This window comes from Bombus impatiens, unplaced genomic scaffold, assembly GCF_000188095.3.
Source record: "Bombus impatiens unplaced genomic scaffold, BIMP_2.2 scf_0645, whole genome shotgun sequence".
Lineage (NCBI taxonomy): Eukaryota > Metazoa > Arthropoda > Insecta > Hymenoptera > Apidae > Bombus > Bombus impatiens.
In genome coordinates this window covers 462492-489601 of record NT_177064.1, presented here as the reverse complement: position 1 = coordinate 489601, position 27110 = coordinate 462492, and the positions used below count along the sequence as shown (strand labels likewise).

Genomic DNA, 27110 nt, shown 5'->3' with positions numbered 1-27110 from the left:
ACGACTCATTTCCCATTGGTTTGCTTGCTTTACACAGCAACCGGCCTCGTTGTTCGATCAATCCGCGTAACCTTTGAGCCAGAACAATGGCGCATTGAATGGCATCATACTCCACGACGTTCTTGTCGTCGGTGAATCAAAGTGAATCGCGTTCTGAAATAAGCAGCTCGCTGACAATACCTCGAACCCCGTGCACAACGTTCCTCGCCTCGGATACAACTGGCTACGCTTCCACTTTTGTCGTTCGAGTGGCACGAACTGACTCCATAAATATTTCCCTTTGGTCTGGTAATATCCTTCCTTGATTAACCACCGCCACTTTTATGCCACACTTTTCATTTCATTAATAATTACAGCGAAGCCCGTGTTTCCGCTATGGGTAGGAATTATAGGATTATTTTTACATCGGTACACCGTTGCGTTATTTTTGGAAAAAGTCAGCTTATGTTTGTACGAGAGAAAGGTAGTTTTAATATTGGATAAACATATAATTATTTAACAGTTTGAGCGCCAGAAAACAGGGTAGAAAAATCGCGAACAGCGCGATAGTCTTAATCGATTGCGAAGAGAAACAAGCGGCACAATAACGCTCGTCATATTTGTTATTTTTATGAAATCTATGTTATTATATATACGTACTATTAGTTTATAAATATTTCAAGTTTTGTTGAGTAAAAATTATTGAGAAGATAACAGTGAAATACAAAATATCGTCAGTCGTCCGTAGCGTTTAAATGTACTGGCACTTTTCCACACAAAATCTAAACTTGCCACTCAAACGGGTATGCGTTATAGTATCGTGGACAGATTGTCTAAAAAATATCGGCTGAACTATGAACAATGTTGCGAGACATCCTAAGTATAAAATTCGGCGGGTCTAAAGGGTCGGGAAACTTCGATGGGCCAAGCGGGGTCCATCAATGTGTCGTCGGTTCTTCAGTCGAATATTTACGCGGAAGAAGGTGCACGTGATCGGTTACGGAATACGTACGTGGTGAGAGTATGAGAAAAGACAAAGAGATGCTTAAGGGACAAAGACGAATTAATCGGCAGTCGTTAACTAAGAGTCGAGTTGCGAGGAGTTGTTAGTTGAGAGTCGAGTTGCGAGAAGTCGAGAGTTGAATGGAGAGAGAGTTGCTGAGTTGTTACGAGTTGTAAACTATTAGTTGTGAGTTGTGAGTTGTGAATTATCCATTTAATTGTCTTAGTTATAGTACATTACTGTATTTAGTTCACGTTAAATAACCATCGTTTCCTGTTTGATCCACCGTAAATAGATCCGTCTATCAATCAATTTGTCACATAGGATAGAAATCATTGGAAATTCTAATTTCTAATATTTATGAATAAATAATCCTATATGTATATATATTAGGTTGTCCGAGAAGTGTCTTTCTTTTACTGATTCGTCTTTGCAACGATGCATCTTTTTACAAACATGAAACCTAATCTGTCGAACATTGTGATCTTTATTTTGATAGAACAAAATGTAATTTGATAAAATAATATAAAATGGAAAATGTAGTGCGTCCATTATTTCTTCATGAAACGAAAGAAACTTTTTGGACGACCTAATATATATATATTGTAATGTATAAGGATTCTTTTTCGTTCAGTTTATTTTATTTACAGCGGTTGTTTAATTATTCGAACGATACTAATTAGTGAAACATAACTGGACCGTTTTTTTCAATACATCCACTCTTCGCAGGATTTTGGAATGTTCGTGACCTCAGTGTCGTGTATTTAAAAGTTCTTATACAATGTGTATCCTGATTCATAAATCTAAGCTTCAGTAGAACAAGTCAGCTCAATATGAAACTTCTCGCGTTCTTCGAGTGTTTCAAACTGTCGTTCGTAGCTCGACGTAGGTAAAAACTACTCAGTAACTAGCTTCACAGCCATCGTCCAACCAGTTTGCACACGCGCTCTTCTCTATGTAAATTTTCTTCCTCCAAGATCGAAGTATTAGATCCTCCGAAAAGCTTCTTTCGTTTTATAAGGAAATGAATGCACAACATTTTCCATTTTATATTATTTCATCGAATTACGTATGGTCCATTTTGTTCTATCAAAATAAAGATCACAACGTTCGACAGATTAGGTTTCATGTTTGTGTAAAGAAGCGTTGTTGTAAGAGAAGTGTCTGTAAAAGAAAGACACTTTTCCGACAACTTGATACCTGGCGCGATCATACTTGAACTATTATGTAATTTCAAATACTCGACCACTTCAGCCATCGAACTCGAACATTGACAATAAATACGATAAATAAATAAATAAAAGCTTGTCAAAGTTTCTCGAAACGATATCAAGGTGAAAGACAAACGTTTTCCAAGACGTCGTTTCTTTCAGATTCCTCCAAAGGCTGACACTGTAGCTACTCTCCATACGCGTTGGTCGCTTATAGACTGCACTGTTGTCGCAGACACTACGGCCACAGCGTTACAAAAGTTCCTGGCGACGTATGTAAATCCGGACGCAAACTCGATTGTCTCCACCTACGACACAGTCTTCTGGTACTGTTGGCCGTCTTCGATGTTTCCTGGAAGCAGCCAGTAAAACGCGTCGCCCTCCTTTCGATTAACGCGACGAACTCGATTTATACGATCGTTTAAAAGCGAAACCCTATTCGGGATTCGAGCGCGCGCCGGTAAAGACGCGTAATTTATGCCAGTCGATACAACCGTTTCTGTCTGTTTCGATGGATCGTTAGCGCGTTTCCGACCTGCTGATACGAATGAACGCTGTTTCCGAATTTGGAAAACGAAATGGACGATTTGTACCCGATTAATCTCGCCGTTTCCCCATAGACGCTCGCCACAGGTGTGCCATGTTTTATTTATCACGCGAAGTCGGTAAATCGGTGGTCTATCGATTCTGGTCGCGTTTTCTGATCAGTTTTAAATATCGATATTATCATTCTGTCAGGGTCCATTGGGTTGGCAACTAAGTGATTTGTCATTAGATGGTATTGACAAAATCCGCAATCACTTAGTTGCCATCTAGCAAAGTGATGAGACACGACAAGAAGATTTATAATTTATTTAGAAAGTGGAAAAATTGCATACAATGCACATAAGATGCAGAAATATCAATTATCTTTTGGAATATTTAACGTACGAGCAAATCTTCGCTGAAGCCCTGTTTATTTCTCTTTTTATTATATTCACAAAAATAAAACGGATCTTCAAATGCGAATATAACGATGGAGTAAACGTTTGAACCTAATTTGTCGAAGCTAATTGGTTCGATAACGATTAGCAATTAAGGGTACTTGATTTATGCGCTCGTTAAATGGGATGTGGGTTATCGATGTCGTATGATTTATTTTTTAAGTCGTTGAATGACAATGATACGGCTTATCCGGAAGGCGGGCGGGTCATGGCTGTTTCACAATGCTTCATTGTTGGAAACCGGCATGAATCGCGCTATCGCCTTTACTATAATAAAGTAACGAGGGTCAGAAGTGCATCGCAAACGGGTCAGGGCATCGGTTGCGGAAAAGTGCAACGTGTTTCACAGTTCTACGTGTCTTTGGTATCAGGAGGATCACATTTGACCGCGAAATGTATCGAGATACTGTTCAATTCCATTTCGCGTTCATATCATGACAGACTATATATCGATGGCGAATTATTAAAACTATTAATCTCGTTGTTAGAAAGGATGTACGTATAGACTCTAAAACATCAAGTAATCATTCGCTAAGAGCATTACTGTGAACGTAAGATTTTTCCAGTTGCATGAAATCTTCAATTCCGGAGAATGCAGCGGAAGAATTAAATTTTAATAGTATCCTGTGCTAGCGTCAGTTGCATCGTAGTTTATGGTTGCGAAAAACTTGCGGTATCAGGAAAAATGTTACACAATGTGATTTCATTGGCGAAAGTCTGCCAACGGATATATAAATAATATTAAAAATTTAGAAAACATTAGTGTGAATTAATAAAACTACCGTGTAAAGGTTCGTTCAATCTAATTTGCAATTTATGTTAGAGCCAGTGACGCTTTATCAAGGAATCCAATATACCTCGTTTGCATCCATCGAGTTAACAGACCGATCAATCGTTCGCAACGCAGCGTTCGTGAGAAATTTTCTACGTTGTAGAAATTGTTGAGAATTTGTTGGAATAAAAAGGATCACGGCGATGGCGGACGGCGTGTATTTACCGCTGAAAACATGGAGCAGCGTCGACTTAACTGTGAGGTCCTCATTGTCCGGCTCGGCCAATTAATGGCACGGTCCTCGACAGACCGAGCAATAAGAGGAAATAAAAATGCAATGAAAGCCTTTATTGACTATCATTGGTCGGCTACTGAATGCATTCGGTCTCGTTCACGAAAACGTTCCATTGTTCCTTTCGCTAAATACCCATGGAACGAGCGACGAAACTGGACCAATGAAAAAGAGAGAAGCTAGCGACTTACGAGCTGAGAAATACAGGCTGCGAATCGTTCGATCGTTCACCGTTAATTTTCATCGATCCGGAGACGATTAGCGCGTGAAATGGCGATCGATCGAACGTGTATTGTTTCGTGCTTCTTATCGGCGTTGGAAATTTCCTTAGCTGAATTAATTTCAAATCTTTCGCAACATCGAAACATCAGATTCCTTTAATTTCAAACCTGAATCTTAGCGATATTTATGTATCACTTATAGATTTTGTGGATTTTTCGACTGTCTGAATTAGATGGTTAACAGTTCTAACGGAGTAAATGTGGGCGGTTTGTATGTTTTAAAAATACTTTTTAGCGGAAATATCACAAAACTGGCCCGAATCTCCATTCTCCAAGATGTCGACGAAGGTACAACAAAAGTTAATATTAGAGCCGCGAAAATATTTCTTATGCCAGATTTTATATCAATTTTGTTACATTCGATCGCGCTTCGATTTATAGCGTCTTCTTATTTTTATACAATATTTCCTCTTTATGATTTCTGACCTCCTTTCAATGCCTGGCCTTTACCAAAACCAGTTCGCCTGTATAATAAACTAGATAAATAGATGAATAATTCTAGTAGTATGGTGGTATAAATTTTTGCTAGATGAATATACGACCGATTGTTTCTGAATATATGACTGATTGTTTCCGATAAGGCACGTTGCGTGATGAACACGAATCTGTTTCTCTATGATCTAACAACGCGTGACAGTATTTAATGAGCAATCGAACGTGGAACGTGCCGTCACATCGTTCGTACGTGATTCTATACATCATATGAAGCCGCTGTTATCATAACTATTTTTATTTCATTATAGTGGGGGTGTTCATTGAACGAGCTCAGCTATTCCCGTTGGTTTCGCCTTTTTATCAGTTTCCAGTTAGCTTTCTGTGTACTCGCTAGTCTACGCGAATCAGTCAGATAAAAAGCAAAATGTCAACAGTGATTATGCAATAGTGTAAACGCTCGATTATCGAAAAACAATTCAATATCTTCTATATATATATAAAAGTTGCTGAAAGATTATCCAAGTTTATTAGATAATATTAGTCATTTTAAATCATAGTTGTTTTTCATCGCACACTCCTCTCTTTATCTTGTCATGTTGGACACTTGAACGCTATTTTATGCCGTAAGATTCGCTGTAAAAACTCCAATTTATAATAACAATGCTCTTCTATCTGATTGCAGGTACTTCAGCATGATATGATAGCAACGATCGAGGAGATCTGTCCCGCAAGATGAAGAATCCTTACGTCCTCGCGTGTTTCCTTCTGCTGCCCGCGGTGCTGGGCCTCACCCTGCAGGAGGACGACCTGGTGTTCGACGACGTCGGCGAAGAGACGACCAGCACCGCAGCCGCGGTTATCAGTCGTCGATTAGACGAGCACAGGACCAGCTGGTACGAGCCGAAGTACTTCCATGACGCAAAAAGGCATCAATTCGACAAGGTGCACAACGTTCCTCACGTCGTCGTACCAGTTGGACATGTGCTCAAGCTTAAAGTCCACAAGGAAGCTTTCAGCGGCCCTGAAGACTACTACGAGGTGAGAAATCTCGATTTATATTTGCTTTAAATTTCAATATTTCGATAGTTGGGGATACCAGCTGCTGTCCTTATTAATTACGTTGGTAATTGTAATCGTTGTTATCTATGGGGTACACCAGATGCGAAATAATCACGTTGCAATATTCGACAGAGGTAGAGTTTAATATTGATAATTTCGTACGCATACGCGTGTTAGTAACTTTTGTACCCTCGAGTTCTATTTTTATTTACTCGTTTATTTATTATAACTTTACAATTTGTCCAATCGAGATTAGGGAAATTCTTATGCGCCAGGTTGATTTACGTAACCCAGCGGGATACCGTCTTTAAGAGTCTTAAAGGGGTGTCCTAGATCCATTTTAAGGGGGTGTCCTGAATTAGAATGTTCTAAAACAGCGTCGTCTCGTGATTGCTTTTTAGAAGGGAAAGAAAGAAATGAAGTTATTGAATTTTGAGGTATGGTTTTATATATATTTAACGAATACAAAAAAATTTTTTTTGAAGTAAAAAAAAATTATAACAGATTTCTAATTTACAGTCGTTCTGTCTCGTGTTATCTGAGAAACTCGCACTGACGCAAATATCTAAAAATTTCGACGGGCCAAGAGGAAACAAGTAGATATGGAAAGAAAGCACGATGAAAAGCTCCTAACACAATTTCTAACCAGTTAGCGGCGGAATCGTACACACTCTCCCACTGCAAGAAAGCTGAGAAAGGAACGTCCTACCGATTTGTCAGCCTAAAAAGAAAAAAGCAAGATCCATTTTAAGGGGGTGTCCTGAATTAGAATGTTCTAAAACAGCGTCGTCTCGTGATTGCTTTTTAGAAGGGAAAGAAAGAAATGAAGTTATTGAATTTTGAGGTATGGTTTTATATATATTTAACGAATACAAAAAGATTTTTTTTAAAGCAAGAACGAAATTATAACAGATTTTGAAGCCTATTTCGTGGGCTGCAGTTTTCAATCGGCGGGAGGGATCCACCTCGTAATTCTTGAGGACGAGAAACCAAAAAAAGGATTAAATTATTATATATTTTTCTTCTCGATGAACTAAAAAAGTTCGTCAAAAAGTTTATTTAAATAATTGTTGTAGCACCTTAAAGTTTATTTTTTCTTTTTATAAAACACATTGTTTCTTTAAACCCGCCAAAATTTTTAATTTCACACTATTTTCTGCCCTTTTTTTAGTTCATCGAGAAGAAAAATATATAATAATTTAATCCTTTTTTTGGTTTCTCGTCCTCAAGAATTACGAGGTGGATCCCTCCCGCCGATTGAAAACTGCAGCCCACGAAATAGGCTTCAAAATCTGTTATAATTTCGTTCTTGCTTTAAAAAAAATCTTTTTGTATTCGTTAAATATATATAAAACCATACCTCAAAATTCAATAACTTCATTTCTTTCTTTCCCTTCTAAAAAGCAATCACGAGACGACGCTGTTTTAGAACATTCTAATTCAGGACACCCCCTTAAAATGGATCTTGCTTTTTTCTTTTTAGGCTGACAAATCGGTAGGACGTTCCTTTCTCAGCTTTCTTGCAGTGGGAGAGTGTGTACGATTCCGCCGCTAACTGGTTAGAAATTGTGTTAGGAGCTTTTCATCGTGCTTTCTTTCCATATCTACTTGTTTCCTCTTGGCCCGTCGAAATTTTTAGATATTTGCGTCAGTGCGAGTTTCTCAGATAACACGAGACAGAACGACTGTTCTCAGTACTTGTGACTAAAGCGATTAAAGTGACTTCAGCTTCTTAATGCGATTCATTGCAACCGATATTCCTCATATTGGTTTTACAATCGTTTCAGTTCATTTCCCAAAAGTTGAGTTTAAATCTGCGACTAGTTAGCCAGTACGTTTGTCTTTTTGCTATACCTTTGTTTGTATACCTTTTACCATTGATGTCGTCAGTATTTTACTTATTTTGCTTGCGCGATAATCGCGTGATTTGTGCTGAGGTTTGCCTTTGTTTCTTTACCGACGACCAATTCCTTCATTTTTGCGATACGCGATTAAATCGTACGCGATGAAAAATACTTTCCACCACGTCGATAATGTTCATTTACCTCGAGATTTGTGACACTTTTGTCATATAATTTCCACGAAATGCAATAAAAATGATACCTTTCAAACTTGTTTTCCTCCGCCAACGTTATATTTACAAACGTTAAAAATACTCTGACCTTTACCAATAGACACATAAATCTAATGCACTGTAACCGTAGGGATTACACAGTGGCGTATTTAATCTTTGTTATTTACGAGTCATTTTGCGTTTAGCGAAACGTACCCCGCCGACAAAGTGCGTTAATTCTGGCTGTTTGCCAACGATCGTAAACTGAATCTTTCTTTTTCCAATCTCTTTACTCGTATTTAAAATACTTTTCTCGTACGTGACTTCGGCCACCAGAGAGGAGTTTTGTCTTGGAGTAGGTCACGTTGATTTTCCTGGTAGCATAAATTCGTCCGGATTTGTCTGTCGAAAAGTTGAAAGCATATTGTTTGTTGTTTCACTTAGAAGCCACGTTTAAAAAGTTTGCGCACTATCTTCGGTTTATTGTGGTTGGTATCGTGGTTTAATTTATCGTGACCCATTTCAAGCGAAGTGCACTATTAAACGAGGATATCAAACAGTGACATCATCCCCGCTGATGCTGCAACAGATGTGGGTGGCGCGTAATGCTTGTGTTACTTCAGTTGGTAGCGGACAGTGTTGTTTTCGCAAATCAGAAGCACACGTGGGCAGCAAACTATATTCTACGAAACGCAGGTTCAAGTAATAAGCCTCTGTCACGAGCATGATTTACGAGAATTTTTGATGCAGATCCAGGAAAATTTTCTCTTACCTTCTTGTAGATAAACATCTACGTAATAAGTAGGTAAAAAAGAAAAAAAAAGGAAATGGTAAAAGAAATTATTCAACGAAGGATAACAACGATGAAAGGGAAACGGTTATCGACAAGACACTTGCGATTACTTTATTTAACTTTATTTTATTTCTTTTAACTTTATTTTGGACATTTTTTTTACAAAATTGTTTTTCAAACTAATGAAATAATAATGTCGTCCTTTCAATATTCTCGGATCGTAAACTCGAATTCAGGATATTACGTGGATATCGATGGTAATTTCTTTCGCCTGGAGGAATTTTTCCCGGCTACGTTTCCTGAGACAGTGGAATTTTAACCGAATTTTTCGCAACTCTTCGATTCTATGGAATCATAGCGATCTCGGCACGTTAATGTAACTTCAGCTTGACCCACAACGTTGGTGCAACAAATAGTCGAACGCGTCTTAATTTGTCAAACGGAAAGGAGCCAGGAATTCCAGAGTTCCGTTTCGGGCAAATTCTGGATTGTCGCCAAATTTCATACCGTCATCCTACCGTACGTAGCTTCCCGTGTCTTTCCTTCACTTCCTTTTGTCGGCCATGCTAACGCCCCTAGGTATCTATATCCCTGATTCAATTTGCCGATAACACGGTTAGAAATTCGCAAGGTACGGCATTCATCGCCAGGAAACCAGATCCTACATTAGCATTTTATGTTCTTGAACGAGGGTCGAACCGACACTCGAGTACATTCTACGCAATTCTAACTGAATTTTTGAAGCGTTTTGGACTTGCGACAAATTTATTCGACCGAATGCTTACAGATTTATTGCCTATCGAATCGGTCAGAAGGATTTCTTGGCATTTTTTGTTTTTAAAAAGAACTTGAAATAACCCAGAACAAATTTATTAAGCAGCAATCGATGTGTGGTTTTGCTGCACGAACGTTCGCACGAACTATTCGTGTTTCGAAACGATAGCGACGATAGTGAAATGAAAATTCGATAATCCAAATGTAATCGCCAGCACCGCACGTCAGCCATATCTTCTCTTTCGTTTAGTAGACCGTCGATAGGCATTTTATTCGTGCGATAAAATCGAACGAGCAACGACCCTCGACCGATGAACATACCCACGCGTTTCGAAGAAAGAATACCCAATGGCATGGACGAAAATAAAAACCACATCTGCGACGCCCTTTTGTTTTTGTTCGCACGTTATTTGCGGCGACGACGATGAAATTTCGCGACACTACAGTCACAATCCATATAAATTCGCCAATTTCTTATGAAAACGTTTCCTATCTTCGTGCGATTTATTTCATTTGATTGGGAAATCTAAATACGTATTTTTCGTCGTACGGATTTTCGTCCTCCGGATTTTCTCTTCTGACTGGTTCTTTCGCCAGCGATTTTCACTCGCCGACCCATGGAATTTGCATACGTTACGCAATTATATTTCTTTCGCTTGCTTGACACACAGTTACGAAAGCAATATGCCAGTTGCTTTTAGCGCGAGAGGTAGAAAGATAGAATCGTTTACTCTGTTCTCGAGTCTGTTAATCGACGTTTACTATAATTATCACGCAAGCAAAAATCTGACGAGACGTTAAATGCCTGTGAAGCGCGTAAGTGAAATTGGACATTCGGATACGAACGATGGAGTGACTGACCTGAAACCAAACTCAACTAAACCCATCCAATTTCCTTTTGCTAGAAAGACACACATTACCAACTATCAACTTACACAATTCTATTCGCGCGTTCGCTACTATGATAATTATCCGTACCTGACAGTGGAATTGACGCCAGGCCATGAAAGGTCATCGATTGAGCAGCAAACTTAGAATAAGCAAAAAATGCACCTCTGCGAATTCCATAAAATTTCTATTAAAAACCACGCCTTGATCATTTCGATTACTCTGGTAGTTTTGGTATTAAATAATTCGTTTTATTTAACACATCGTCGACCGGCAATTTTACTGAGAATTTATCTCTTGTCACCGGCTATTATTTCGTAATTGGATGTGGAAGTAAAACGATGTAAATAAACTTTAATAAATTATTGAGATGTGTAATTTTGTGTGCTACACACACACGTAGTGACACACGTATGTGAGTATGAGTGTGTGGAAGTTTGCGTGTGCACAGCGTCTCGAAAAACAGATGAATGCAATTGGTACGTTCGTAGTGTGGTATAGAAGATGGTGAGACAAAGAGTGCTGAGACGCGTGCAAATGTACAGGGTGGTTGGTAACTGGTGGTACAAGCGGAAAGGGGGTGATTCTACGCGAAAAGAGAAGTCGAAAATATAGAATAAAAATTTTTTTTAATTTTTCCATCGAGACAACGATCTACAGTGAGATCCGTTAAAACGTATTGCACGCGTACCGAGCGAAGATTCAAAGTCGATTTTCTCGAAAACGAAGCCTCAAACGAAAAATTTTTATTCTATCTTTTCGACTTCTTTTTTCGCGTAGAATCGCCCCCTTTCCGCTTGTACCACCAGTCATCAAACACCCTGTATAATAGTAAGGTATGTGCACACTTCTAACTTCGATTATACGATTATAAAGCAGCATTTACGATTATTTTCTAAGGTGTGTTTATAATAATATTCGTAAATCAGCCCTTGAAGATGTGGATGCAAACACAGTGCACCGTTAGATGCAAGATTTGTTCTCATTTTTTTTTTTATTGATGTTCTAATAAAAATGTTTAATCGTTCAATGGGGCACTTTTTGTTTCAAAGTATCTTCTATTTATCGGTTATATTCAAAATGCCCTGACTGTCAATTTCCATTTAATTTTTACAATTGTAAGTAGTTCAAGCGCTCCGGTCACCAATGACCATCGTGTGACGTCACAGGAGAAACCGTGGCGGGTCATATATGACCCAACGTGGCAGTCAAAGCGTTAAATAAATCTGAAACTATTTTGATATAATTTTTAAGTATAATTTAACTGTTCGTTTACTTTTATGTCCACGATTAAGATGCACAATTCTCAACTTAAATTTTTTGATTAGTCAACTTTTAATATTTCACTGAGACTATCAGATAAAATATCAGATAAAACAGCTTATAATTCATTGAAAGATTCTTCATGGGTACGTTCCGTCATCGTTGAAATTTTATTTACAACAAAGGACGCAACTTAGAAGCGACTCGTGGCCAGTCGGCAACGTTTGGCTACAAAAACACGAATTAACTAATGCCCGATCAACAATATGTTAATATCAAACGATTGAGAAAGAAACAGATACATTAAGCAATTTTTATATGTTGTAAAAACAGTTGTTCGACCCTAACGGAAAACTGCTACGATGGTTGTATTGGGACGACGCGGCGTCGACTCTGATGGGCGTCCCGACCAAGAAGGACGTGGGCAGGCGCGTTTTAAGCGTAAAAGTGATGCCAAAGCACGATGTAAGTGAAACGAAGGACCTGTTCGTCGTGCAAGTGGTACCGGAGAAACACGAGGAATTGAAGCACAGAGACGGAAAGGTGAGTTCCTTATATTTGAGCAAAAGTTCTCGAGCACCGTTGCCAGGCCCTATCGTTAACGATGAAAGCGTTCTATTGGCAACGATTCAACTAGCTCCTGGCCGAACAACAGGTACTACTAGCCTGCCACTATCAGAATTAATCGTAGGATCTCGCAACCTGTTGGCCAACTTGCTAACTTTTTCCGCTAACCGTGTGAATCGTTTCGTTTTGAACAGTAACTGTTATTCTTTTTTCAAATACGGAAGATCTCGTTGAAAATCGATCGAACAGAATTACGCGTGAGTCGTAGTCGCGTCAGCGAAGGAATAAAAATCGTGGAAACAAACGAAACTTTTAGGATCCAACGATATCGATCGAACAGTATATCAAACTATAATTGGAATTTATGCTAACAGGTAAATTTGCTGCTTCGGAACATTTGTATTAGCTTGTTCGAAAAGTTTCTTTCGTTTTATGAGCAAATAATAGACGCACAAGGTTTTTTTGTTTTATATTATTTTGTCGAATTACGCACGATGCATTTTGTTCTGTTGAGACAAACACCGCGACATTTCGCAGACTTGGTTTCACATTTGTATGAAGCTGCACTGTTGTAAAAGACATATTTGCAAAAGAAAGACACTTTTCGGACAAGCTAATATCTTCAAATCTCATTGTATAGAACTATAATTTTGTAAAAATCTTCGGTGCTTGATCGTTTCACCTTAGAACGATCAATCAGGTCATCTTCGCTTGAATCCGTCAAAATTCCTATTTTCTAAACATCATTGTCCAATGTCTTGTCTAAAATAATAACAAATCGTTCTTAAGTTTAGTCGAGTAGAAGAAAAATGTGTCTGTAAGAACGACGAAGGAAAAGAAACTCTGATATTTCCAGTGTTAAAAAACTCACGTTTCTTTAAACCTATTATCCATTTGAGCGAACGAGCAGATCATTCAGGTTGGTCAGAGCACGCTCGTTTGTTGCTAAACTCGGCGCGTCCAGCCGAAGCTGTTAATGAAGCGGTAAATCAATTAGCGCGTTAATCGGTTTCGTCGGCCGATCGAGCAACAAGCATATCGGGGTTTGACTTTTGCGCGACGCGTCGATCGTTTTAATCGGATCCAGCCGATTTTCGGTATCTAGATAATTAATTGGTCGCAATGCCGTGCTCGTTAAATCGTTCGACGAAATTATCACGTTTATCCTTCGCTACGAGACTGTGGCCGCTTACCTGGATCACTCACGTCCACGGAAACATCGCCATTTTTGAACCGTTTAGCGTCGATTAATTAATCGGGTAAACTGGATTTCACCCCTCGACGCACGCGTACGTGCGCGATCTCTCGACCCTGGCCGCTTGCAAACGGGAAATTCCATTTGCTACCATTTGCCTGCCGTTTCCAATTATTCGATTTTTACCAGAGAAACAGCAACCTTGTGCGACGTGCTCGGCAAATTATATTGTATATTTTATTTATAACACTAAGCGGTTGAAACACGCAAATCTCTACCTTGGCTTCTATTCTCTCTCTCTCTCTCTCTCTCTCTCTCTCTCTTTTTATCGTGTTCGTAAAAACGCGAATTTGCGTGAAAATCCGCAGTCCATTCGTTACATTATCTCGCACAAACACAATCCATTCTGCTCTAAATTAATTCTCTGCTACCTGATAAGAATTATCAACCCTTATCAATTATACCTCACCCTTGACCATTTTATTTCGTTTTACCATATAACGCGTCCCATGAAGAAGATAGTGAAATCTAATAAAACTCCTACAAGACGGTAAGAAAAATCCAACCGATCTTCTAGACAAATTTTCTGAATCGAGAGAACCCGGGATAGAAGGGTGGAATTCGTTCTACTCGCGCTCAGTGGTGGAGCAAAAGATCGCCGCACGTCGTGCGATTGCATCGGTACGCCACGTTTAAATCTCGCCGAGAAATTAGTCTGGTAGACGTTGTTGATTGATGCCAATTGATAGTCCTGCGTATTGTGCGTCATCGCGGCTGAGTATCGTTTGGATGGCCGGCCTTAATTCCTCGCATTTCGCACACTGACACCGTTCGCTTCTGCCTCCAGTCAGCCAACTGAAATGGGACGTCTCTCTGATTTTAGACACACTGCAACGAAGGGGAGGAACAGACGCTGCTGACGATACTGCTGGATGCCAGGTTCGACAACCTCTCGCCGGTTACACGAGTCAACACCATCGAGAACCTCGCAGGATTTCTGGGACTGCACGTGGTACGATAGCGTTACGCGTATATGCACAATCCTCGTAGCTTTAGTCGAGAAGAAGAAGAAGGTCGAGGAAAGATTGAAACTCGATTTCCACGCGACCGACGAACCAAAATTTCTGACCAGATTTCTAGAAATTCCAACGCGTTTCGTCGAGCGTGCGTCTCTGCTGACGTTTCGAACGATTACAAAGATCGAGACAAGTTGAGATAAAAAGGCCGAAGAGCACCACTTTTCAGTAATTCGAGCGAACCGACAGGGAAAACTAACTTAACTAACAAACTAACTCCCTTAATCCAAAAGAAGCTGCCCTTATATACTCCTGTCCCCACTTCTTTGTTTTTAAGGAGAGCCATATAATCATTTCATACCTCGGTCAGGTACATGTCCCTCCCGTGACCGTGGCTACGTCTAGTGACCCGCTATGTCACTTCGAGCCCAAACAAACCCATCGTCATAAAGTCAGATCGGAACATTAAGACTATTTCTTATTTTTATTGCTTAAGGGCGGCTATAGTGCGAGTCTGGACTAGGGTATTGGGGTTTTTTCCAACATCCGCTGTTCTTCCATCTCCGACATATAGATCTTTCTAATTCATTAAGAAACCGGAATTAGGCAGAAGTTTTAATCGAGCAAATACGAGAAATCGCGGAGCTATCCTAATGCGCGAAGCAACGCTCGTGGCGAAGAATATTTGATAAAGTTTGCCAGGAGAAGCTTCTTTATGAGAAGGGAAACTTTATGACGTTACACCGGCCAGTGCAACGTTGTGAAATAGAAGATGCATCGCGAGCTCGACATAATACAGAAAATATTCAAGTTTTAAAGCATCCTCGGCGAAGAGGTTCCGTCGAGCATAAATTGGACGCCTTTGAGCAGGCCGCCATTTTTTTCTCACCGCGCGTCTCGGGAATTCTTAATTAATTTAATCACCGCGAAAAACAAAGAAACACATTACTCTTTATATACGTAGACCTGCGCTCGTTGCGCATGTTTCTACGCGGGTCAGACTGTTCCCTCCTCGTTTCCGTCCTGCTATTATCTCTACAATATATTTTTACTGCTGTTGGAGACAACAACGTCCAATTTTTCTCTCCGCTATTTTACATTGCCTGGTATCGCTCGAACGAATGAGATTTGCAGCTTTTATGACTGCGCGCTGAGAAACTGCAGTTAGGTGCAATATGAAGAACGCAGATAGCATTTTCCACGAGGCAAAAACAGGTAGAGCGGCAGAGTGTGCGATAGTCCACGCGCTAGAGATTAGATCGTATTTAGTTTTTTCGTACAATCTCCGTTACAATCTCCGCCGTTGTTCCCATTTTGTGGATGAATCTTGTTATCGTAACAAGTATCATAATATTAGATCATCCCATAAGTTCGTGCCGACTTTTGTGTATACACACATTCCAATCGATAGGTTCTTCTCCATGGTGATGCCTGTGTGGATGTTCGGGCAGATTCGCTTTAAGTGAATTCGTGTCCGGCATGAAAGTTGGCGATACTTGCGAGTCATCGCCATCCTCACCGTCCTCGCCATCCTCACCGTCTTCGTCATCCTCGCTATCGTATTCGATGTCATAATCATCGTAACTTTCGTAGTCCGCGTTACCGTAATGCCCAGAACCGCTTTCCCTTCTGCTTCTCAACAACAAGCTCGACTCCGTCTTCACGCGCCATAGCAGCACCGGAAGTTGCATCACTTCCGCCAGGGTACCATCCTTCGCTTGTTCCCGCAGATGTTTCACCAAATCTGTCTGGTGCCTCCATAAATGACCGTCGCAACCGACCTTTTAATAAAATTCGAACGTGAAATGTTAGCTTTGATCGTTGTCAATATCCTTTGATATTCTTTCTTTAAAGAACTGTGAAGTGGTACAGCACAGAAAAAAAGAAATAATAGTCTTTGAATAAGATTCGAACGCGGACCGTTGCAAACTGACGAAAGTAAGAAGACTACGAGGGAAGTAAAAATTTCAATCAAAAGGTCTCACCTGCCACTGGACCGCCGTGAGGTGTTTCTCTTTCCGGTGTTTCACGTTTCCTGATCCGCTGAGGATCACGGTAGAATCATCGTTGAAACTTTCCTTGGCGTTTTGCGGATGCATCGAAAACGCGCTCTGAAATTCGAATCGAGGATGAACGAAACGTCACAAATGAATAAAAGAGGCGAATTTTTTTGCCGATAGTAGACAGCGCAAATAACGAGGGAGATGTCGGCGCATCCCGATTTCGATTACGTCGAGCACTCTAATCGCACGGAAAATAGATTTTTGTTCGTCGCGATCCGGCTAGGGCAAAAATTCCACGGGATGCAATTAAATCATCCTCAATGGCCGAAGATTGAATTCACGTAATCGATTTGATTATTCCGATGAAATGAATTTCTCCGACGATGCAATTTCCCGTGATTTAAGCGGCGCGACTCGTTTCGAGATCTCTTGCGACGTTTCCGAAATATTTCCACTTCGATATGCAGAAAGCTATGATTCTATAAATATAGTTAATCGCGATTATTCGATTTCTTCGATTGGTAGGGTTAAACGACGAAAGTGTACACAGTCGAGTGGATCGTATTATGTACAGAGAAAAATACAGTGGAAAAATACAGTATACAATTTTATACATGGTGGTTGGTAACTGGTGGTACAAGCGGAAAGGGGGTGATTCTAAGCGAAAAAAGAAGTCGAAAATATAGAATAAAAATTTTTTTTTATTTTTCCATCGAGACAACGATCTACAGTGAAATCCGTTAAAACGCGTACCGAGCGAAAATTCAAAGTCGATTTTCTCGAAAACAAAGCCTCAAGCGAAAAATTTTTATTCTATATTTTCGACTTCTTTTTTCGCTTAGAATCACCCCCTTTCCGCTTGTACCACCAGTTACCAACCACCATGTATAAAATTGTATACTGTATTTTTCCACTGTATTTTTCTCTGTACATAATACGATCCACTCGACTGTGTACACTTTCGTCGTTTAACCCTACCAATCGAAGAAATCGAATAATCGCGATTAACTATATTTATAGAATCATAGCTTTCTGCATATCGAAGTGGAAATATTTCGGAAACGTCGCAAGAGATCTCGAAACGAGTCGCGCCGCTTAAATCACGGGAAATTGCATCGTCGGAGAAATTCATTTCATCGGAATAATCAAATCGATTACGTGAATTCAATCTTCGGCCATTGAGGATGATTTAATTGCATCCCGTGGAATTTTTGCCCTAGCCGGATCGCGACGAACAAAAATCTATTTTCCGTGCGATTAGAGTGCTCGACGTAATCGAAATCGGGATGCGCCGACATCTCCCTCGTTATTTGCGCTGTCTACTATCGGCAAAAAAATTCGCCTCTTTTATTCATTTGTGACGTTTCGTTCATCCTCGATTCGAATTTCAGAGCGCGTTTTCGATGCATCCGCAAAACGCCAAGGAAAGTTTCAACGATGATTCTACCGTGATCCTCAGCGGATCAGGAAACGTGAAACACCGGAAAGAGAAACACCTCACGGCGGTCCAGTGGCAGGTGAGACCTTTTGATTGAAATTTTTACTTCCCTCGTAGTCTTCTTACTTTCGTCAGTTTGCAACGGTCCGCGTTCGAATCTTATTCAAAGACTATTATTTCTTTTTTTCTGTGCTGTACCACTTCACAGTTCTTTAAAGAAAGAATATCAAAGGATATTGACAACGATCAAAGCTAACATTTCACGTTCGAATTTTATTAAAAGGTCGGTTGCGACGGTCATTTATGGAGGCACCAGACAGATTTGGTGAAACATCTGCGGGAACAAGCGAAGGATGGTACCCTGGCGGAAGTGATGCAACTTCCGGTGCTGCTATGGCGCGTGAAGACGGAGTCGAGCTTGTTGTTGAGAAGCAGAAGGGAAAGCGGTTCTGGGCATTACGGTAACGCGGACTACGAAAGTTACGATGATTATGACATCGAATACGATAGCGAGGATGACGAAGACGGTGAGGATGGCGAGGACGGTGAGGATGGCGATGACTCGCAAGTATCGCCAACTTTCATGCCGGACACGAATTCACTTAAAGCGAATCTGCCCGAACATCCACACAGGCATCACCATGGAGAAGAACCTATCGATTGGAATGTAAGTTGTATTCATACGACGGAGGATAATTAGAGATATTTTAGTTTTATGGAAAATTAACGGAACTTATGCGTGTCTTAGACCGAAGAGAATATCGATGAGGAGGAGATTCCAGTCGTGAATCAACCAAATGTAGTGGAGAGTGCATTGAATAGAACCACTACGGACACCACGTCGACCGTAAGTATCGAATTGAAGCCAATCGAATCGTGTGATAAATTTGAAATTTCTCACCGATTCTTCTCTTAAATTAGAAGAAACGTTAAAAAAGAAAATAGCAAAAGAACATCGCTATATAACTGGCTTTCGTTATAAAATTCTTATGTCTCTGTCCTTCATTCGCCACGCCAATCGCTTAAGGGAATCGTTGCGCTTAAAATATTTTAGTCTAGCTGTGGGTACTGCGTGTTCAATGCCGACTTATGCCATTTTCTATGCCGTTTAGGCGGTATCGATCGATGTATAGGAAGCGCTGTAATGCGAAGTAACTCTGTTGAAATGGATACGAAAGCCTGAATGTGTGTGTGTGTGTGTGTATGTGAGAGAGAGAGAGAGAGAGAGAAGAGCACATATATATATATTATTTTTTCTTTCTTTATAGTCCTTTTTCTTTGTATACATCTTCTTCGCTCCCTTCGTAATGTAACTAACCAAGTTTTTCGTGCCGTACATCGCATCTACTAACGATTTCGCAGACAACAACCACTGAACTTACATCACCACCATCAACAACTCCAATAACCATCACCACGACGACCACTTCAACTACTTCGACAACAACAACAACCACCCAACAACCACCCTCGTCAACGGCCAATACAACAACTAGCACAACAACGAGTACAACAATAGCAGATACAACAACAGCAAGCATCATGCCGACCATCATTGTCCCATCGACCGAGACACCGGAGAAATCGGAGAGCACCGAAGAGACAACGAAGAACACCAGATACACGGAGACCGAATCTCTAAACGTGTCATCTGTCACTATACCAGAACTCACCACCATCCCTCCTTCGGTAATCGTTCCTCATTCTAGTACCACAACAATGGGAACCACACCTACCACCGTTGTTGTCGAAAGGACGGAACCGGACGTCACCAATGGTACCGTTAATGTTACCACGGAAGAGGTAATGCTTCAATGCTTCAAGCTTTCGTTTGTACGATAGTTCATGCTACGCGTAGAGTCCGTTCACGTTAGTCTGTCGCTTTAATATGCCAAACGATAGGTCGTTGTGTATCACATAGCCCACCTAAAGCCATCTTCTGCCTTATAAACGATGCGCGACGAGGATCGTAGCGTGGATATCCTTCGCTCATTGTCGTTTGTCACAAAGCTGCATAGATGCTGGCGGGAAAGTTAAGCGCAGCTTAGAAGTGTAATTTAATACAGCGTCGTGCACAGGCGTGTCACTTTAGAGTAAGCTGCGCCGAGTAATAATTCATACGAGTAAAGCAAGCGTGCTAACTCCACGGGAAGGGAGCATTGTCCATGAGAAACTGGCCAAAACCAAGGTTTCTTGTTTGCATTTGCATCTCGAAATTGTGGTCGAAAAGATAATTCGCACGATCTTCTCGCAGCATTCATTAATTACCATAATTAATTTGTCCCTTTTTTTTTATTATTCACGATGTCTTCATACATCGAGATTCGACGATTTGACCACTTGTTCCCCAATATTAAAGCATCCTTTTTCTGCCTTTAGCCGACGGAACAATCGTCAATGTCTTCGACGAAACAGCCCATTACTCTGTTACCAATACCTGCAAACACCACCACCACAACCACAACCACCGCACTGGTCACAAATATCACTACAACACCCACAACAACAACGACACAGATGAGAACCACACCGATCACTACAACTACAACCACCACCAATACCACCACTACTACTACCATGGCTCCAACCACTGCTAGTACAACCACTACCACGATCACTACCACTCCAGCACCGACCAGCGCTGCCACGGAACCACCTAGGGTTACCACGGAAACCATAGTGTACGGAGTTCGCAACTTCCCGCCCAAACAAGATAGGAGACTGAAGAAGATACCGGTTACGGCTGGAAAACCATTGAGCTATGTTATACCTGCTAATACGTTCAGCGATCTGGAGGACGGAGATACCAGAAACCTGAAGCTGAGTTTGTATCTGCAGGGTGCACCGTTGAAACCCAGCCACTGGCTACAATTCAATCAAAGGACACAGGAGGTTTATGGATTGTAAGCATTAGTTGTCAAGAAACGATTACAAAGTGGTTTATTATATGTGAACTATGTTCAACAGTGAAATATCCTGTATATAAAGAATTTACTTTTTAATTAATCATTATTGCGCAGGCCACTGGAGAACGATATTTCTACTTGGACCTACGAATTGGTAGCTGGCGATAGCGAGGGATTAAATGTGACAGATCGACTCGACATTCACGTGCAGCAGCACAAGCTCAGTCGCAGTGTGAACCATGAATTCAGTATTTATTTAAGGATCGATAAGCGCACTGAGTTTCCTACAGACGTTGACTGGGAGCTAAAGGTATTCATCTGTTATAATAGAGCCTATACTAGTGCGTTCAATTGTTGTCGGTTTATAGGTAATTCGAGGAATAGCCGAATTGTATGGAGATAGCGATACCAGGCATATCACCGTTAGAGCTGTTGATATCGATCGCGACCAAGCAATTTTCACTTGGACCAATGATAGTTTACCTAGAAGCAGCGAGTGCCCTAAAGAATATATCGACGATCTTATGCATGTAATTATGGTTTTAATGTCTCGTTATTTTTTCAGATGCGTATTAAAAAGACTGTTATTAAATATCTGTGATTTAGGTCCTGATTGATAAAAACGGCGAGCCCAGTCCTTCATTGAGGGATGTTCTCCTCCCTGAAATTAGAGTCAAACGAGTGGTCTACCAGGGTATTGGACAGTGTGAGGACATATCCCGTCCAGAAGTACCAAAAGTGTCTACGCAAGAGCCTAAATCAAACTTCCCACCGGTACCTAGGAACCAGGTGGACCTTGTTAATGCCACTGTTGGCCAGTTGCTTGTATTTAAAGTACCAGAGGTATGTTATGTCATAACAGAAGAAACGCACTGTCTCATTTAAATATAAATCTAATACAAATTATTATTCTAGGATACCTTCTACGATGCAGAAGATGGTTCCGCAAGAAATATGCAAATGTCTCTACTGACCATCGAACGCAAGCCTATTCCCCCACAGGAATGGCTGCAATTTGACAGCAAGAATCAAGAATTTTACGGAGTCCCAATGCGTAGTGACGTTGGACGAAAGGAATATCAATTGGTAGTTACTGACAAAGAAGGTAAGCAAAATTTACCACTTCCACGATTTAGACATTGGATATTTTTATAAAACTTTCGTCAATTCCTTGTAGGCGCAAGCGCCACCGACGGCCTAGTGGTTGTTGTACATTCTGCACCCTTCATGCACCATACGGTGGAGTTCTCCATGACCCTGGACATCCCGTACAAATCGTTTGCACACTCTGCCCTTCAAAAGCGTAATTTCATCGAAAAGCTCCGTGATCTGTATCAAGATAAAGATACTAATGCGATCTCTTTACATAGTATATCGAATGGTAGCACGGTAATCACGTGGCACAACAGAACCTTGCCTACCTCGTATTGTGCCCACGAAGAAGTCAGTAGATTGCGTTCGGTACTCGTAAAGAGTGACAATGATCGTCGATCTGTCACGGACGAGGTTCTGGACGTTATGGGCCCGAAATTCCCTGTGAAACAAATCACTGTGGTCCCCATGGGCATCTGCCTTGGCGAATTAACAGACGTTCATTCGCCTGACAGTCACGTTCCACCAGTGGACGATTCCACCTCAGTCGGGGCATTCCACGATGATTATCTCATCACGTTCGTCCTGCCGGCTATAATAATCGCTATAATGCTCATCCTAGCCGGTATCATTGCCTGCGTGTTGTACAGACGAAGGCGTAGTGGCAAGATGAGCGTCAGCGAACAGGACGACGAGAGACAGAGTTTCCGTAGCAAGGGTATACCCGTCATTTTCCAGGACGAGTTGGATGAAAAGCCAGATCCAGGTATAAATTTTTCATTTATTTAAATACCTAGATTTTCCACTATTCTTGCGTTAACTAAGCTATATATTTTTATCGTTTATTGCAGGTAACAAGTCTCCCGTCATTCTGAAGGAAGAAAAACCACCACTACCACCTCCTGAATATCAAAAGGCTGAAGATGGCGCGGACGTGCCGATGTTGCCGAAGGAGAATTCCGAGGAACCGTACCAACCACCTCCACCATTCGCAACGAACCGCGATACCAATCGTCAGAATCGTCCTAAACCCACCCCGACGTACAGGAAACCACCCCCCTACGTGCCACCCTAACAAAATACGGTTCACTCGCCCACGCGCAAATATATGTTAGCGATGCTCGGAGACTCCCCAATACACGCGCAAAACCAAACCAACTATCAGAAGAAACCTCAGCTTGCCGGTAAAATGGACAACTGCGGTAATCTGAACATATACAGCAATCTTAAGTAAAAAACGAAAAAAGAAAAAAAAAGGAAAACACAAAGCTTTCGTTCGTCCCGGCATTCGAACAATATATATATGTATATGTATATCGGTATCACGAAACGAGAGAAGACGAAAGATCTGTTCAGGAGAACTCACGCCAAAAGTCACGCCCACTTTTACTTACTTTGTAATATTATCTATGTACATGTATACTCATTCGTCGCTATTTATCCGCGGTATATAACGTATTTAAGGGAAGAGAAAGACGAGGGAACGAGGGATGGGAAAGTCGTCCTCGAGTTTCTTTCCTTTTTCTTCTCCTCTTTTTACTTTCATTTTTTAACAAAACAGATGCACTTTTTGTCATCGATCGTCTTGTAATTTCACGGGATACATTTTTCTAGGGAGTGTATGGGATTACAAATCACGCGTTGCCTTTCGTAACGAATTCAACTGTAGAAAGAGAGAAAGAAAGAGGGAGAATGATTCTACTACTCCGACCGGGTAAGCGGATATTTTAGGTTTTAGGTTTACGAATCTTGTAGAACCAGCCAGTCGTTTAGGGCGAGATGTATTTTACTCGATAATATGGGGTAGCAAAGAGAGTCGGTGTTTGTATATGCAGCAACGATACTCGTTAAATATTTCAGTAATATCAGTGCCATTTTTTAAGCAATAAGGGTATCCTGCTGTGAACGAAGAAAACACTTACTATAAATGGTTCTACGACTTAACGCAATTTACTGTTAAAAAATGAAAAAAAAAGAAGCAAACGGTCTCCAAGTATCAAAGACTATCGACTTAACGAATCTTACAACGTACCTACAACGCGTAACGCTGCCAGATGAGAAAAAAGAGATACATGATAATTCTTCGTCGGACGAGACAGTTTTATCGCCAGTTATTCAAGCCTCTTTTTTTATACTGTCCATAAGTTTTTGCAAGAGGAAGGAATATCGAAACAGGAACGAAGAAGATTTTGTATATTCTGCGATTTTATTGAACTGACCCATCCGACGATCGGTTATGCCAGACTTAAACGATTAACTTAGTGAGAAGTGAGGATTTTTTTAAAGAAAAAAAAAATGGAACATAACTTAACCGTGTGTATCTGTTTGCGCGATATGCCATTGCAGAGTGACAGCAAAATGCTTCCATTGGCGCTGTAGGCCACGCAGAATAAAAGAAAAAAAAACTAATGATAATATATATAAATATATATATATATATATATAAAAACTATGTATATTACCTATTTGTCGTTCGATAGACAGTCTGCTGCATTACTTATTGTTAGATTGATGTCGTTCGAAGAACACTGCCAAGACCTACTGTCTAGGGTTTACATTGTCTTGCACTTTTTATTTCTTTATTTCTTTTTTTTCTTTACACTGTACAGGTGGAAGCTTCCCATTCGTTTCACGCACAATCAGACAAGGAATTCGCCCTTTTTTTTAACAGCTCTGTGACTATTATCTAAGGTCTTTTGTTTCTATTTTTTTTTTTTTTTTTTATCGTTTGAAGAAAAAAGGAAGCTCTAGTTTTAACGATTCTAAACCCGTCGATGGCTTAATTTAATTTAGAATTTACATAGTTACCAAGCCAAAAAGAAGTACTAACTACTTAAAGCAGAGAAGAAAAAATGGAATTAAAAATAAGAAGGAACAAAAGGACACGGAGGAGAATAAAGTAATAAGACCTACTTTTTAACATATACAAACGTGCGTAAACACCCGTACACCCTATGAACAGGGCGCGCACACGTTTTTTATATGAATGATTTTCTACAATCTAACCAGCTGCTCTGTTGCAAACAAATTTTCGACTGATTTTCGTGAACGAATAAATAAAAGGAAAAAGGAACGAGAATGAACCACAATTTTTTTGGGATACGGGTATGTACGCGCTGCCGTTTCTTCAATACCTCGATAGTTTCCTGATATTTTTTCAAAGAGGAAGGAAATAATGCGAGAAATTCGAAAGAAAAGAACGAAGGACAAGGGAAGGAGGAAACAGGAAGAGAAATAACAAAACAAAAGTAAAAAGAAAAGCGATATCTTTCGCGTACCTCGAATTTGAAGGCTCTGTTCATCCACTTCTTCGCAACAGGAACAGGTAGTTGACGAATCTACAAATTTGGGGTCACTCCTATTAAAACTTAGTGTGAATGATGATGATGATAATAATGATGATGATGATAATGATGATATTTGTGTATGTAGAATGATAAAAAAAAAAAAACGGATGTTTGGTATGCAAGCTAAATTACGATATAATATATATTAATTCACGTCTTTATAATGTAGAAGATTTAAGTATATTAACACGCGACTATCTCTTTTCAATCCTTCTTCACCGCGCCTTGTTTATCGCAGAATAAAAAATCAGGCAGATCATTCTATTCCACAGTGCAAAACGATTGCGTTCCAATGAAACGAACAACATGTACGATTCGTCGCGATAATCGCACGAATTAGAAAACCTCGGGAGTATTTTCTATTTTTGTATCACGTTTTAGCGTATCCGCTGTTCAAGGAAATTGATGCGTCACGAATCGTCTCGTCGCGTCCACGCTCGAGCTACCTTAAACAAAAAAAAAAAAAAAAATAAAAAAAAGAAGAAAAGAGACACAGAAAGCTTTTTTTACGAGAGGAAAAAAATATATATATAATAAGAATAAAAGAAGCTCGGATCGTGGATGGGGCCATATCGATCGTGCGTGGCCGATCGCAGTATGTGTACACGCTACTCAAAGACTACTTTCGAATCTCCGGTCTGTGACCTGCGATAGACAAGAGCAGAACTCATATCATGCTTCTAATCATATCATCGCTATACGCGTAACTCTCATGCGCTGCAATTGTGTTATTGTGACGGAAACGACGATTATGTATAATAAACGTGTACGATATTTATAAGATACGGTGTCAGAAGTGGAAAAATTGTAAAGAAGAGGTCGGAATTGGCGAACATACAGCCGATCGTCGTGTTTAAGAACAAGCTTTTGGACGGAGCTTACTTTCTTTTTTTTTGGCCTGCGAAACGAAGAGAGGAAGAGAGAGAGAGAGAGAGAGAGTGTGTGTGTGTGTGTGCGGTTCGAAAGTATTTTGTATAGAAGAGAAGAAAAGCTAGGGAAACAAGAATGAAACGACGAAAGAATTAGGGAAGAAATACGAAGGAAAAATCGTAGAAATCGGTGGAGTCCAGAAGGACGCGGACCACCGAAAAAGTTCCGCTTCGAGGGGAGAGACGAAGGAGGAGAAACGATTATCACGTCGCGTATAAGGAATGTCTTGTACACATAATGATATATACATAAAAGTAATACACGTCGACTGGGAATTCGCAAATTATTTTTGTCCGCTATGGCGCCTCGACGGAACCCCGGATGGAAGGAATCGGGCCAGGTAATGAAATATCGTCCTTCCTTCGATCTGCACGATCGAGAAGGCATCGTATCTCGTTAACGATCATCCTATCGGGTGGTGTGGTCGACGACTAATGAAAGAAGCGTGGAATAATACAGACACAGACACACAGATACACGCGTATACAGATATCTCTGACAAGTACTGCATATTAAACACGTGTAAAGTTAAGAGTTAATAAAGCCATTTTAGGATACCAGGCTTCTCGTTCGTTCCTGTTACGTGTACATTAGAGAAATCAAATAGATTATTAAAGATATCGTAATGGAGTGGGTAAACCTTGCCAGCAGCAAGGTAAGTCGCTCTGCCTTGAACTTCCACTTCCGGAAAGTAAATCACGCTGTCATTTCCTATTTTAACCTTTGTCGATTTCTTCGCTATTTATCTCGATCTATTTATCCTCCATTTATTTAGACTGTGACTGTGTTTCCCTTTCATATTCGAATCAATTCAAGGACCTCCAATGATG

The 27110-nt window shown here is 40.4% G+C and overlaps 1 protein-coding gene across 3 annotated transcripts; it reads left to right on the top strand.

The window, feature by feature from the left end:
* The first annotated feature begins 1062 nt into the window (after positions 1 to 1062).
* LOC100745910 (dystroglycan) lies at positions 1063 to 26837 on the top strand. Of its 3 annotated transcripts, none has more exons than XM_012389418.3 (15): positions 1063 to 1168; positions 5639 to 5994; positions 12120 to 12329; positions 14432 to 14560; positions 17959 to 18084; positions 18289 to 18672; positions 18754 to 18852; positions 19368 to 19808; positions 20385 to 20908; positions 21026 to 21221; positions 21280 to 21441; positions 21518 to 21754; positions 21827 to 22016; positions 22089 to 22769; positions 22855 to 26837. In XM_012389418.3, the coding sequence occupies exons 2-15, from the start codon at positions 5689 to 5691 to the stop codon at positions 23076 to 23078; spliced, it is 3909 nt and encodes a 1302-aa protein (XP_012244841.1). In that variant the 5' UTR covers positions 1063 to 1168; positions 5639 to 5688; the 3' UTR covers positions 23079 to 26837. The 3 variants fall into 3 exon arrangements, with proteins under 3 accessions (XP_012244841.1, XP_024225609.1, XP_024225608.1); XM_024369840.2 differs by lacking the exon at positions 1063 to 1168 and adding an exon at positions 5385 to 5405; XM_024369841.2 differs by lacking the exon at positions 19368 to 19808 and having other exon boundaries at positions 1067 to 1168.
* The last annotated feature ends 273 nt before the right edge of the window (positions 26838 to 27110 follow it).